The sequence below is a fragment of the Rattus rattus genome, chromosome X, assembly GCF_011064425.1.
Source record: "Rattus rattus isolate New Zealand chromosome X, Rrattus_CSIRO_v1, whole genome shotgun sequence".
In the NCBI taxonomy this organism is placed as follows: Eukaryota; Metazoa; Chordata; class Mammalia; order Rodentia; family Muridae; genus Rattus; species Rattus rattus.
This window is the reverse complement of record NC_046172.1, coordinates 12,547,510-12,562,534: the sequence shown is the minus strand read 5'-3', so window position 1 is coordinate 12,562,534 and position 15,025 is coordinate 12,547,510. Positions and strand designations below refer to the sequence as shown.

General features: G+C 38.6%; 1 protein-coding gene across 1 annotated transcript in view; it reads right to left on the bottom strand.

Annotated features, from left to right (window-relative positions):
• Positions 1–15,025, bottom strand: part of Fam120c (family with sequence similarity 120C) — a 107,709-nt gene that overhangs the window by 11,868 nt on the left and 80,816 nt on the right. Inside the window, 1 exon segment of the mRNA XM_032890205.1 lies at positions 12,972–13,086. Coding sequence (XP_032746096.1) covers positions 12,972–13,086 — 115 coding nt within the window.

Below are 15,025 nucleotides of genomic sequence, written 5' to 3'. Positions count from 1 at the left end.
CACAGGAACATAAGCAACAGAAACCAAGGCTATTTACCATCATCAGAGCTCAGTTCTCCCACCAAAGCAAATACTGGATATCCAAACACCGGAAAAGCAAGATTTGAATGTAAAATCACATCTCATGATGGTGATAGAGGACTTTAAGAAGTACATAAAGAATTCCCTTAAAGAAATACAGGACAACACAGGTAAACAAATAGAAGTCCTTAAAGAGGAAACACAAAAATCCCTTAAAGAATTACAGGAAAACACAACCAAACAGGTAAAGGAATTGAACAAAACCATCCTGGATCTAAAAATGGAAATAGAAACAACAAAGAAATCACAAAGGGAGACAACCCTGGAGATAGAAAACCTAGGAAAGAGATAAGGAGTCATAGATACAAGAATCACCAACAGAATACAAAAGAAAGAAGAGAAAATCTCAGGGGCAGAAGATACCATAGAAAACATCAAAACAATCTTCGAAGATAATGTAAAATGCAAAAAGCTCCTAACCCAAAACATCCAGGAAATGCAGGACACAATGAGAAGATCAAACCTAAGGATAATAGGTATAGATCAGTGTGAAGATTTCCAACTTAAAGGGCCAGTAAATATCTTCAACAAAATTATAGAAGAAAACTTCCCTAATCTTAGAGAAAGAGATGCCCATAAACTTACAAGAAGCCTAAAGAACTCCAAATAGATTGGACCAGAAGAGAAATTTCTCCCGATACATAATAGTTAAAACACCAAATGCACAAAACAAAGAAAGAACATTAAAAGCAGTAAGGGAAAAAGGTCAAGTAACATATAAAGGCAGACCTATAAGAATATCACCAGACTTCTCACCAGAGACTATGAAAGCTAGAAGATCCTGGACAGATGTCATACAGACTCTAAGAGAACACAAATGCCATCCAAAGTTACTGTATCCTGCAAAACTCTCAATTAACATAGATGGAGAAACCAAGATATTCCATGACAAAACCAAATTTACACAATATCTTTCTACAAATGCAGCCCTACAAAGGATAATAGATGGAAAAGCCCAAAACAAGGAGAGAAACTACACCCTAGAAAAAGTAAGAAAGTAATCTTGCAATGAAACAAAAAGAAGAGAGACACACAAACATAATTCCACCTTTAACAACAAAAATAACAGGAAACAAAAATCACTATTCCTTAATATCTCTCAACATCAATGGGCTCAATTCCCCAATAAGAAGACATAAACCAACTGATCGGATACGTAATGAGGACCCAGCATTTTGCTGCATACAGGAAATGCACCTCAGAGACAAAGACAGACACTACCTCAGAGTAAAAGGCTCGAAAACAATTTTCCAAGCAAATGTCTCAAAAAACAAGCTGGAGTAGCTATTGCAATAAAGAATAAAATCAGCTTTCAACCAAATATTATCAAAAAAGATAAGGCAGGACACTTGATAATTCTCAAAGGAAAATCCACCAAGATGAACTCTCAATTCTGAATATTTATGTTCTAAATGCAAGGGCAGCCATATTCATAAAAAACTTTACTAAAGCTCAAAGCACACATTGCACTTGATACAATAATAGTGGGAGACTTCAACACCCCACTCTCTCTCATCAATGAACAGATTATGGAAAAAAACTAAACAAAGACATAGAGAAACTAACAGAAGCTATGAAGCAAGTGGATTTAACAGATATCTATAGAACATTTCATCCTAAAACAAGAGAATATACCTTCTTCTCAGCACTTCATGGTACCTTCTTCAAAACTGATCATATAATCAGTCACAAAACAGGTCTTAACAGATACAAGAAGACAGAAATAATTCCATGCATCCTATCAGATCAGCATGGACAAAGGCTGGTCTTCAATAACAACAAAAATGACAGAAAACCCACATATACATAGAAGTTGAACAATGCTCTACGCAATGATAACCTGGTCAAGGAAGAAATGAAGAAATGAAAGACTTTTTAGAATGTAATGAAATGAAGGCACAACATGCCAAAACCTATGGGACACAATGAAAGCAATGTGAAGACGAAAACTAATAGCTCCGAGTGCCTCCAAAAGGGAATGAGAGAAAGCAAACACTAGCAGCTTGACAGTACACCTGAAAGCTCTAGAACAAGAAGAATCAAATACACCCAAAGGAGCACATCGCAGGAAATAATCAAATTCAGAGCTAAAATCAACCAAGTAGAAACAAAAAGAACTATACAAGAATTAACAAACCAAAAGCTGGTTCTTTGAGAAAATCAACAAGATAGATAAACCCTTAGCCAGACTAACCAGAGAACACAGAAACGGTATCCAAATTAACAAAATCAGAAATGAAAAGGGAGATATAACAACAGACATTGAAGAAATTCACAGAATCATCAGATCCTATTACAAAAGCCTATAATCACTAAAACTGGGAAATCTGAATGAAATGGACAATTTTCTAGATAGATACCAGATACCAAAGTTAAATCAGGATCAGATAAACCATCTAAACAGTCCCATATCTCCTAAAGAAAGAGAAGCAGTCATTAAAATATCTCGACCAAAAAACACCCAGGACCAGATGGGTTTAGTGCAGAATTCTACCACAACTTCAAAGAAGACCTAACACCAATATTGTTCAAACTATTCCACAAACTAGAAACAGAAGGAACACTACCTAATTCCTTCTATGAAGCCACAATTACGCTTATACCTAAGCCACACAAAGACCCAACAAAGAAAGAGAACTACAAACCAATTTCCCATATGAATATCAACGCAAAATTACTCCATAAAATTCTCACAAACCGAATCCAAGAAAACATCAAAAAGATCATCCATCATGATCAAGTAGGCTTCATCCTAGGGATGCAGGGATGGTTTAATATAGAGAAGTCCATCAAAGTAATCCACTATATGAACAAACTCAAAGGGAAAAAAACACATGATCAACTCATTAGCTATTAAGAAATCATTTCACAAAATTCAATACCCCTTCATTATAAAAGTCTTGGAAAGATCAGGAATTCAAGGTCCATACCTAAACATAGTAAAAACAATATACAGCAAACCAGTAGCCAACATCAAGCTAAATGGAGAGAAACTTGAAGCAATCCTACTCAAATCTGGGGCTAGTCAAGGCTGCCCACTCTCTCCCTACCTATTCGATATAGAACTTAAAGTCATAGCCAGAGCAATTAGACAACAAAAAGAGGTGAAAGGAATTCAAATTGGAAAGAAGTGCAGATGATATGATAGTATACTTAAGTGACCCCCAAAATTCCACCATAGAAGTCCTACAGCTGATAAACAACTTCAGCAAAGTGGCTGGATAAAAAATTAACTCAAACAAATCAGTAGCCTCCCTCTACTCCAAGGATAAACAGGCTGAGAAAGAAATGAGGGAAACTATACCCTTCACAGTAGTCACAATAAAATACATGGGTGTGACACTAAACAAGCAAGTGAAAGATCCGTATGACAAGAACTTCAAGTCTCTGAAGAAAGAAATTGAAAAAGATATCAGAAAAAGGAAGGACCTCCCCATGCTCATGGATTGTCAGGATTAATATAGCAAAAATGGCCATTTGCCAAAAGCAAACTACAGATTAAATTCAATCCCCATCAAAATTCCAACTCAATTCTTCATAGAGTTGGAAAGAGCAATTACAAATTCATTTGAATAACAAATAACCCTGGGTATCGAAAACTATCCTCAACAATAGAAGACTTTCTAGGGGAATCACTGTCTCTGAACTCAAGCAGTATTACAGAGCAATAGTGATAAAATCTGTATGGAATTGGTACAGAGACAGACAAATAGATCAGTGTAATAGAATTGAAGACCCAGAAATGAACCCACACACCTACGGTCACTTGATTTCCATCCAATGGAAAAAAGATAGCATTTTCAGCAAATGGTGCTAAATGGAGGTCAGCATGTAGAAGAATGCAGATCGATCCATGCTTATCACCCTGCACAAAGCTTAAGTCCAAGTGGATCAAGGACCTCTACATAAAACCAGATACACTCAAACTGAGAAGAAAAAGTGGAGGAGAGTCTCAAACACATGGGCACAGGGGAAATTTTCCTGAACAAATCACCAATGGCTTATGCACTAAGATCGTGAATCAACAAAGGAGACCTCATAAAACTGCAAAGCTTCTGTAAGGCAAAGGACACTGTCATTAGGACAAAATGGCAACCAACAGATTGGGAAAAGATCTTTACCAATCCTACATCCAACAGTGGGCTAATATCCAAAATAAACAGAGAACTCAAGAAGTTAGATTCTAGAGAATCAAATAACCCTATTAAAAATGGGGTACCATGCTAAACAAAGAATTCTCAGCTGAGGAATACTGAATGGTTGAGAAGTACGTAAAGAAATGTTCAACATCCTAAGTCATCAGGGAAATGAAAATCAAAACACATCACACCAGTCTGAATGGCTGTGCTGCTTTGCATATGCTTGACCCAGGAAGAGTCAGTATTAGAAGGTGTGGCTTTGTTGGAGAAAGTGTGTACTGTGGGCACGGGCTTGGAGACCCTCTTCCTAGCTGCCTGAGGAAGCTCATTCTGTTCTTGGCTTCCTTTGGATAAAGATTTAGAACTCAGCTCCTCCTGCACCATGCCTGGCTGCATGCTGCCATGCTCCCTCCTTGATGATAATGGACTGAACCTCTGAACCTGTAAGCCAGCCCTAATTAAATGTCAATTATAAAACTTACTTTGGTCATAGTGTCTGTTTACAGCAATACTAAGACAACTAAGACAATGGCTAAGATAAAAAACTCAGGTGACAGCAGATGCTGGTAAGGGTGTGGAGAAAAGGAACACTCCTCCATTGTTGGTGAGATTGCAAGTTGGAACATCCACTCTAGAAATCAGTCTGGAGGTTCCTCAGAAAATTGGACATTGCACTACATGAGGACCCAGCTATACCTCTCTTGGGCATATACCCAAATGATGCTCTTACATACACCAAGTACACATGTTCCACTATGTTCATAGCAGCCTTATTTATAATAGCCAGAAGCTGTTAAGAACCCAGATGCCCTTCAACAGAGGAATGGATACAGAAAATGTGGTACATCTGCACAATGGAATACTACTCAGCTATCAAAAACAATGACTTCATCAAATCCATAGGCAAATGGATTGAACTAGAAAATATCATCTTGAGTGAGGCAACCCAATGGTATGCATTCACCAATAAGTGGATCTTAGCCCCAAAGCTTGAATTACCCAATAATTACACAAACCACATGAAGCTCAAGAAGAAGTAAGACCTAAGTATGGATGTTTCAGACCTTCTTAAATGGGGAAACAAACATATTCATAGGAAGAGATATGGAGACAAAATATGGAGCAGAGACTGAAGGAAAGGCCATCCAGAGACTGCCCCATATGGGGATCCATCCCATATACAGCCATCAAATCTAGTCACTATTGCTGATGCCAAGAAGTGCTTGCTGACAGGAGCCTGATACAGCTGTCTCCTGAGAGGCTCTGCCAGAACCTGACAAATACATAATAGGCAGATGTTTGCAGCCAACCATTGACTTGAGAACAGGTTCCCCAATGTAGGAGTGAAAGGACTGAAGTAGCTGAAGGGGTTTGCAACCCCATCAGAAGAACAACAATATCAGCCAACCAGACTCCCCCGCCCCAGAGCTCCCAGGGACTAAACCACCATCCCAAGTGTACAGAGGAATGGACCTATAGCTCCATTCGCATATGTAGAAGAGGCTGGCCTTGTCAGGAATCAATGGGTAGAGAGGCCCTTGGTCCTGTGAAGGTTTAATGCCCCAGTGTAGGTGAATGTCAAGGCAGGGAGGTGGGAGGGAGTGGGTGAGTAAGGGAGCACACTCATAGAAGCACGGGGAAGGGTTTGGGATAGCAGGTTTCTAGAGGGGAAACTGGGAAGGGGGATAACGTTTAAAATGTGAATTTAAAAAATCCAATAAAAGGAAAAAATATTTAGCCTCAGATCCTTTGAATGAAAGAGCCAGGTCCCCTTCAGGAAGAATCTTGAAACTATACTGAAAGTTTTCTTGTTAATCCCCTAAAGATGCATGGCCTTTTCCCAGGTTAACATTAAAGGTAAGGAAATAACCTGACTTTTTTTTTCTTTTTTTTTTCTTTTTTCTTTTTTTCGGAGCTGGGGACTGAACCCAGGGCCTTACGCTTGCTAGGCAAGCGCTCTACCACTGAGCTAAATCCCCAACCCATAACCTGACTTTTTAAGACTTACTATATCCTAGCTCTGAATTGATATTGACCCTAGAGAATTAAACTGGTTTGGTTTATACCAACCAAGTGATGGAATTTTAGCAAAAATACAAATCACGATGGGTCGTTTTGGTCCTCAAGCTTATCCTATGGTTATTTCTGGAGTTCTACAATGCAACAACTATACTCTAATGTTTTCAGAATCCCTATATTGCTACTGTAATCTAAGGAGAGAGGGCTATTACACTCAGAAATGTCAATTCGAGATATTGATCTGTCTCCACCTGGGAAAATAGTGAAACCAAAACAGCACTGCATCATCTGAACTTAAGTTTTAGCTCTTATAACTCTTTTTACAATACACTTTAACCTAGGTTTCTTTTTATCTACTTATTTCTATTTTCGATAACTTTTGATTGAAAGTTGATTTTATTTGATATTAGAATGGCTGCACCAGCTTGTTTCTTTGGGACCATTTGTTTGGAAAATATTTTTCCAGCCTTTACTCTGAGGTAGTGTCTGTCTTTGTCTCTGAGGTGTGTTTCCTGTATGTAGCAAAATACTGGGTCCTCTTTACATATCCAGTCTGTTAATCTATGTCTTCTTATTGGAGAATTGAGTCCATTGATGTTAAGAGATATTAAGGAATAGTGATTGTTGTTTCCTGTTATTTTTGCTGTTAGAGGTGGAATTATGTTTGCGTGGCTATCTTCTTTTGGGTTTGTTGGAAGAAGATTAATTTCTTGCTTTTTCTAGGGTGTAATTTCCTTCCTTGTGTTGGAGTTTTCCATCTATTATCCTTTGTAGGGCTGAATTTATGGAAATATATTGGGTAAATTTGGTTTTGTCATTGAATATCTTGGTTTCTACATCTATGTTAATTGAGAGTTTTGCTGGATACAGTAACCTGGGCTGGCATTTGTGTTCTCTTAGTGTTTCTATGACATCTGCCCAGGATCTTCTGGCTTTCATAGTCTCTGGTGAGAAGTCTGGTGTGATTCTGATAGGTCTGCCTTTATATGTTACTTGACCTTTTCTCCTTACTGCTTTTAATATTCTTTGTTTTGTGTGTTTGGTGTTTTGACTATTATGTGACGGGAGGGATTTCTTTTCTGGTCCAATCTATTTGGAGCTCTGTAGGCTTCTTGTGTGTTCAGGTGCATCTCTTTCTTTAGTTTAAGCAAATTTTTTCTATAATTTTGTTGAAGGTATTTACTGCTCCCTTAAGTTGAGAATATTTGCTCTCTTCTATATCTATTATCCTTAGGTTTGGTCTTCTCATTGTGTCTTGGGTAGGAGCTTTTTGCATTTCATATTTTCTTTGACTATTGTATTAATGTTTTCACTTGATCTTAGCCAAAAGGCCGAGAAGCGATGTATTAATGTTTTCTATTGTTATCTTCTGCACCTGAGATTCTCTCTTCTATGTCTTGTATTCTGTTGGTGAAGCTTGCATCTATTTCTCCTGATCTCTTCCTAGGTTTTCTATCTCCAGGGTTGTATCCCTTTGTGATTTATTTTTTCTATTTCTATTTTTAGATTCAGGATGGTTTTCTTCAATTCCTTCACCTGTTTGGTTGTGTTTTCCTTTAACTCTTTAAGAGATTTTTGTGTTTCCTTTTTAAGGGCTTCTACTTGTTTACCTGTGTTGTCCTGTATTTCTTTTTTTAAATAAAGGATTTAGGTAGAACTTTATTGCTATGAATATACAAGGTATACTAGATATAGTCATGACTATATCATTTTATTAATATATCAATATTTTAGTCTCCAGCACACTATCACATCAATTAAGAATAATCTAGAAACACTGAAAACTCAGTAGTCATACAGTATGGCTGTCACTCCTGGGATTCACCTCAGCAGTGGCTGCCTTCACATGACTGTTGCCATTCACATAATATTGTGGGGAGGGAGGGTTTCATCAGGCTCATCCCTCTCTGAGGAAATATAGACAATTAATGATAACACCAAGGACTAGCCTCAGTTTGGACAGGGGTTCTGAGGAAGTGGTATCTTGGAGCAGTGAAACAACTGGAAATTAAATTGTGGGTCCAAGCTGAATGCCAATGCTCTGCTGTAAGACAGCTTTCTAGATTGTACTCTCTCTGTGTTCTGCTTGAAGCAACTTTCTCTTGCTATTCTAAAAACTCTTGTCCTGTATTTCTTTAAGGGCCTTATTCATGCCCTTCTTAAAGTCCTCTATCATTGACATCAGATGTGATTTTAAAGCCAAATTTTGCTTTTCCAGTGTGTTGGGGTATCCAGAGCTTGCTATGTTGGAAGAACTGGGTTCTGATGATGACAAATAAACTTCGTTTGATTTTGCTTAGGCTCTTGCCCTTGCCTCTTGTCATCTGATTACCTCTGATATTAGATGCCCTTGCTCTTTCTGACTGGAGTTTGTCCCTCCTGTGGGCCTGTGAGCCTGTGATCTTAGGAGGGAGAGCACTCCTGGGAGACCAGCTCTCTCCCTGCAGGTTTGGGTCCAGAGGGCTGTGAGACAGCCTTAGCTCCAGGGCACAGATAGAGACCGGAAGGATCCTGTCCCTGGCTGCTCCTTAGTTCCTGTGCCCTGTGAGCTCCTGTTGGGCCCATCTTTGGACAGATATTGGAGCGAAAGTGGTGGTCTCAACTGTAGGCTTAGGAGTGAGAGCACTCCTGGGAGATCAGCTCTCTCAGGGGAGGATTTGTGTACCGAGGGCTTGGGACAGCCTTAGCTCTGGGGCTCAGATGGAGACTGGAAGGACATACTGCTTTTCAACAGTCACTTGAGTGTATAAGTATCTTTTATGTTCACCTTTTCCTGAGATGATTTAGAGGATATTCATTTTGCCATCAAATTTGAAAATTTCAAAAAGTAAACACCAAAGGAGTATTCAATCCTGATGATAGTGCAATGAAATAAATAGGAAGTCTTACAAATGCTGAGGAATGTCTACTGCAACTAAGGAAGATATATCAAGAACTCTGAAAATGTTTACATTTGTCAACTCAGAAAGCTTACTTCTAAGAATCAGTTTTAGCAAGGGGATGGTGCATGGACTGAGAGGCTAAGGCAGGAGGACTGCTGTAAGTTCAAGGCCAGTCTGGGCCAAACCAATATATCTTATCTCAAATCAACCAGACACCCAGTCAAACAAATACTCTTCTGCCAAGTAAGCTAGAATACAGCTACAGTCACAACTACTCAAAAGGCTGTGGTGACAGGATCATCTGAGCCTAGGAGTTTCAGCTTTGCCTAGGTAATGTAGAAAATTACATTTGTCTCAGGATGTTGGATTTTTCCTTTGCTGACCTAACTTCAATTATGATGTTGCAAATCTTTTTCTCTTTCCTCTGGTGTTTCTGATTGAAGGCCTCCACCAAATTTCATCTATTATAGCATGCCTAACCATCAAGGAAAGGTAACATAAAAATTTTTTCATAGTATGGCACTGGATAGGTTTCTTTGCATTTAAGAGCACTTGCTGTTTTGTAGAGGATTAATGTAATGCTTCTTTTGATAGCAAATATATTTTGAGTCCTAGAGCAGCTCTTCATGCCAAATCACACCCAGAAGGGGACTTGAAACTGTATCAGCTTTTCTATTGAGCCATCTGACATGCCAGCCTTAAATAATCACTACTGCCAGTTTTAACTTGTTTGTTTTTATGCATTAATATTTTATCCAGTGAATATTTATACACTGTGTGCATGTCTAATGCCTACAGAAGTAGAAGAGATCACTGGATCCCCTAGAACCACAGTTATAGATAATAGCTACCCTGTGGGTGCTAGGAATTATTTTGCAAATATTTTTATCTTTTTCTCTGGTGTTTCTGACTGAACCAAAGCATCTTGTATATTTCCCAGGTACTCTACCCTTGAGCTTCAGCTGGACTTCGAGTCTATTTTACTATTTTGTTTGACATTACCAGATACTACAGGCTGATCTCAAATTCTTTTCATTTCTGCCTCAGGTTTTAAGCATATGTCACCCTGCTTAGCTTATCCTCTCTCAGAATCCATTTCCCTCTGATAATTATAGTCTCAAAGTACTAAACTATCTGTGCTGATTAGTTTTCCCCCCACCAAACTGATACATACTAGAATTATATGAGAAGGAACTTCAATTAAGAAATTGTCTTCAGGTTGGTCTGTGGGTAAATCTTGGGGCATTTTCTTGATTAATGATTGATGTGTGAACAAGTCATGAGGGACAAGACAGTAAGCAGCACTCTTCCATTGCCCCTGCTTCAGTTCCTGCTCAGGTTCCTATCTTGAGTTCCTGCTCTGGTTCTCCTCAGTGATGAATTATAAAGCGTAAGCTGAAATAAATTCTTTCCTGCCCCAAGTTAGCATTGACCAGTGTTTTGTCACAGCACATAAATTTTTCAAACTATTATACTACCTTCCCTATTCAGCCTCAGGTGCCTGCTACCACATCTAGTTTGATTTTATAAGCCTTACTGGATTTGTTCAACCATAGGATTGGGGTACTGGAGGGATTAAACAGGAGAAAGCAAGCTTACTGTGGAGGTAATGTGACCATATCTTCAGGATCCTGCTACCATGACTTTATGACCATGACAGTCTGCACCCTTAAACTGAGCTAGAATAAATAAATAATTTTGTCATAGCAATGAAAAATGTAGTAAATACAGGCCCCAAAGGAACATATCTACTAAAACCAGAGGAGGAGTGTCTTGCATTAGTAGCTAGTATTTATGGAGTAGGATATATTTAAAATAAACAAATATACAAGAGACTGTTCTATTTTATATGTATTATTTATTATCTTTACAGTACCAGGAGTAAAGACATAGAAGGTTAAAAAAAAGCCAAGTAACCCAGACAGCATCATATAGACAGGAGGCAATGAGGCCAAGATTAAAGCACTAGACGATCTATGTTTACAGTCCACCTGCTATACTCCTGTCTTCAATTGCTTTCAGTTCATGGTGTATCTATTTTCTTCTTTATGTTTTCCTATTTTTTTCCCAGTTTTTACTACTGTAGAGGGATTTTAATCCATCAATATGGCTAGTCTAGCTGGAATACATACATGCCCTCTGGTGGTCTGAATATGCTTGGCCCAGGAAGTGGCACTATGAGGAGGTGTGGCCTTGTTGGAGGAAGTGTGTCACTGTGGAGGTGGGCTTTAAGAACCTAATCCTAGCTGCCTAAAGGCAGTCTTCTCCTGTTTGTTTTCAGAACAAGATGTAGAACTCTCAGCTTCTCCTGCACCATGCCTGTTTGGAAGCTTCCAGGCTCCCACGTTGATAATAATGGACTGAATCTCTGAACCTGTAAGTCCTTTTAAGAGTTGCCTTGGTCATAGCATCTATTCACAGCAATAAAATCCAAACTAAGACACACCCTTAGCACACATCTTTAAGCCCAAACAATGAAGGTAAAGTTAGTTTGTTGAAGAGAGCACCCATGTTTGAAAGTGAAGTATAATTGAATGGCAGACAAAGTGATGAATCAGAGCAGGATTTGACAGAATAGAATATGCCCGACTCTCACAAAAACAGAGGAGAGAGCAATGCAGAGAGGGGGAAGGAGAGACAGTAGTTCTCCTGGGACAGTTGTACAGAGATAGGTTGCAGAGTGAGAATAAGATAGATACAGGCAAAGACAGAATGAGCAGAGAATGAGAAGCAGTCAGAAGATTAGAACAGATTGCTAGAGTTAGTTTGAGGGTAAACAGAGCCATTCAGGAGAAGACCAGAAAAACCAGATTGAATTAGGACTTTTGAGTCAGAGCAGATGGGTTGAACTAGCCAGTACTCAGAAAGAGCTAGTAAGGGTGAGTTTATTCAGCAACAAGTATCAGAGGCTGAAAACATTGCAGGTCTGAATTAGATTGTCAGAGGCTGGAAGTTTCCAGGACTAGGCCTAGAAGGAGGCAGTAAGCCTCAGAGATGACAATTACATCAGGCGAATAAAAAGGTACTATTACACACTACCTTTTATAAAGTGATATGTTGGGAACAGGGGCAGTGATGAGATGGCTTAGCAGGTAAAGGCCCTTGTACACAAGACTTGTCACCAGAATTTGATCACTGGATCTTCCAAGGTGGCAGGAGATAAGTGACTGCTGAGAGTTGTCATCTGACCTTCACATGTATACTGTAATTCTCTCATTCTCTCTCTCTCTCTCTCTCTCTCTCTCTCTCTCTCTCTCTCTCTCTCTCTCTCTCTCACACACACACACACACACACACACACACACACACACCCCTACAATCACTAAATAAAAACAAATTAAGTAATAGGAGATAGATATTTACTCAGAGACAAGTAGGTATACCAAGGTCTCTGCAACCTATCTTATAAGTATCAATCTTACCATGGTTTGTAAGCCTTGTAAAATATCTTTTCTGAGTATTCTGATTCATCATTATTGGGGTAGGAGGATATAGCGGGCATCCATTGGTCTTACTAATAGAAAGATCTATCTGGCTAAAGTAAATAAAACATTTACCTATAGAATTATTCTTCCCTAACTCCAAAAGAAAAGGACTTAAAGTAGATCTATGAACTTATGAAAGAAAGAATGTGAGCATGGTGGTATACACCTATAATCTCAGCACTTGGAAATTAGAAGCTAAAGGATCAGGAGTTTGAGGTCCTCTTTCCTTACACAGTAAGTTTAGGCCCAGCCTGAGACCCTGTCTAAAACAAAACAGAACAACAAAACAAAACACACAAATCAAATCAAATCAAATCAAAACCAAAGAAGCAGGGAAAAAATTAAATGAAGGTATAACAAATCACCTTGAGTTCTTGAAGCTGATCTGGTTCATAAAGTTGAGTAGACACTGCCTGTGCAAGGAAGGTGTCAAGTTCATGGCGATGCAGGATTCGGCCACCAGGCCACTGAACCATGTATCTAGAAACAAAAACATCATTATTTGACCACAGTTCCCATCATTCATGTCCCAGACACTAAGAACCTAAAGTGGTGCCAAGCATTATAGCACACACCTGTAATCCTATTATGTAGGAGAAAAGGAGGAAAGAAAGTTCCAGGCTAGCCTGGGCATCATAGCACGACACTGCCAGAAATAATAAGAAGGAGGGCTGGAGATATAGATCAGAAGAAGAGAGCTTTCCTAGAATGCATCCAAAAAAAAAGTGTACAAAAAAAAAAACTCCATAAACTTCTCAGGAATGAAACTCTGGGTTAATTTATAGTGATTCCAAATCTGAGTGGCTGTGGAGATAGACAGGAACAACATTGCCAAGGGAAAAAATGCAGAGTTCTACAAGAACACAGAAGAGTCCAATGGACAAGGAAGTCACCTGAAAAACTTAGCAGGAGCAGAGTTTCAAGGGGATTGTATAATTTAATGAGACACAAGGTAGGAATAAAGCATCCTGTTTTAGTCTAGGGAAGAATAATATGGAGGCATGATTTGGCAAGATGCACCTGGCTTGAATTGATATTGCTCAATGATAGTGGGTAAAATTATAAAGTCAGTCACTATATCATAGTCTCCAAATAAGATTATGTAAATCTTTGTCCCCCAAAAGAAGATATTTAAGGACTGTCAGCGGGAGAGTGATACTGACATACATATCAGTTGAGGTGACTGAATCTGTGGCCAAAAATGGACTAAATGAACACATTGTCAGTGAGGATGAAGTATTTGGGGATAAAGATAAGAGCTGTCAGTCTATAAGCCCACAAGGCTTGGTCCTATGATTTTCTTTTCCCACAGTGCTAAGGATGGAATCCAGGACTACATGCATGTTAGGCAAACACTTTGTCAGTCCCAACCCTTAGCCACAGGTTTTACAGGACAGTGAAGAGAAGGGCAGAGCCCAAGACCCCAAAAACTCTGGCTTGTGAAGATGGCTAGATGACGTGGTACCATTAAGAAATCTAAGTACCTATTCACAAATATTTGAATCGACTGTCCACGAACTAAATGTGTCTTACTATTATAGATGCTGAAAATGAAGACATAAATGGGAAAAAAGCTACAGATACATCAGTATAACACTTGTACTTAGCTCCTTAAAGGTGCGTAAGACAAAGAACATGTACAACTTCTGTTCTAGAGTTGTTCTAGACTTTGAGAACTTCTGGAGCAACATATGGGATGAATTCCTGGAGACTAGCCCAATTACTACAGCCACAATCTGGCTTGGAATCTAGAAAACTCTCTGAACTACTGTCCTCCACTGGGGAAAGAAACGGTATAAGCATTCCTACCACCAATACTTTTTCCTTTGACTTTTGCAATGATTTTGAAATGGCAGGAATGAGCAAATCCTGTGACTTGTTTAGCAATTATATTCTAAATATCTAGTGTGTGTAGGTTGGAACTCTGTAACCGACAAAACTTCCCTTTGCCTAGAACATTTTGTAACATCTTTTCTGCTCATTGTTCACTTGGGAAATTTATTCATACTTTATAACCCATTTTATATTTTCCAGTACTATGTTATTTAGCACATAATTCATAGCTTATATCTTTCCCAAAGTGTTCTTTTTACCAATATGCTTTTGCCTTGAAGGCTTTTTTTTTTTTTTACAATTTCGTGATTTAGCTTTACTTAAGCTTTTATTTCAAAGCCTTTTATCTTAGTTTGTTGGCAAATGTGAAGAAAAAACATGGAAAATGTTGCCATCAAGCTACGACATGGAAAGTATGAATAAAAGACATTTAAAATTATAGACTGTGTGAGTAACAAAATAAAGTTTAAATGCTTTACTAATTATCCACAAAGAAAATTTATTCAGGTGTCTATGCGAATACCCAGGAGGTCTGGGACCATGTATGTTCTTGATGATCTTTGTTTATTATTTCTCCTTTATCATG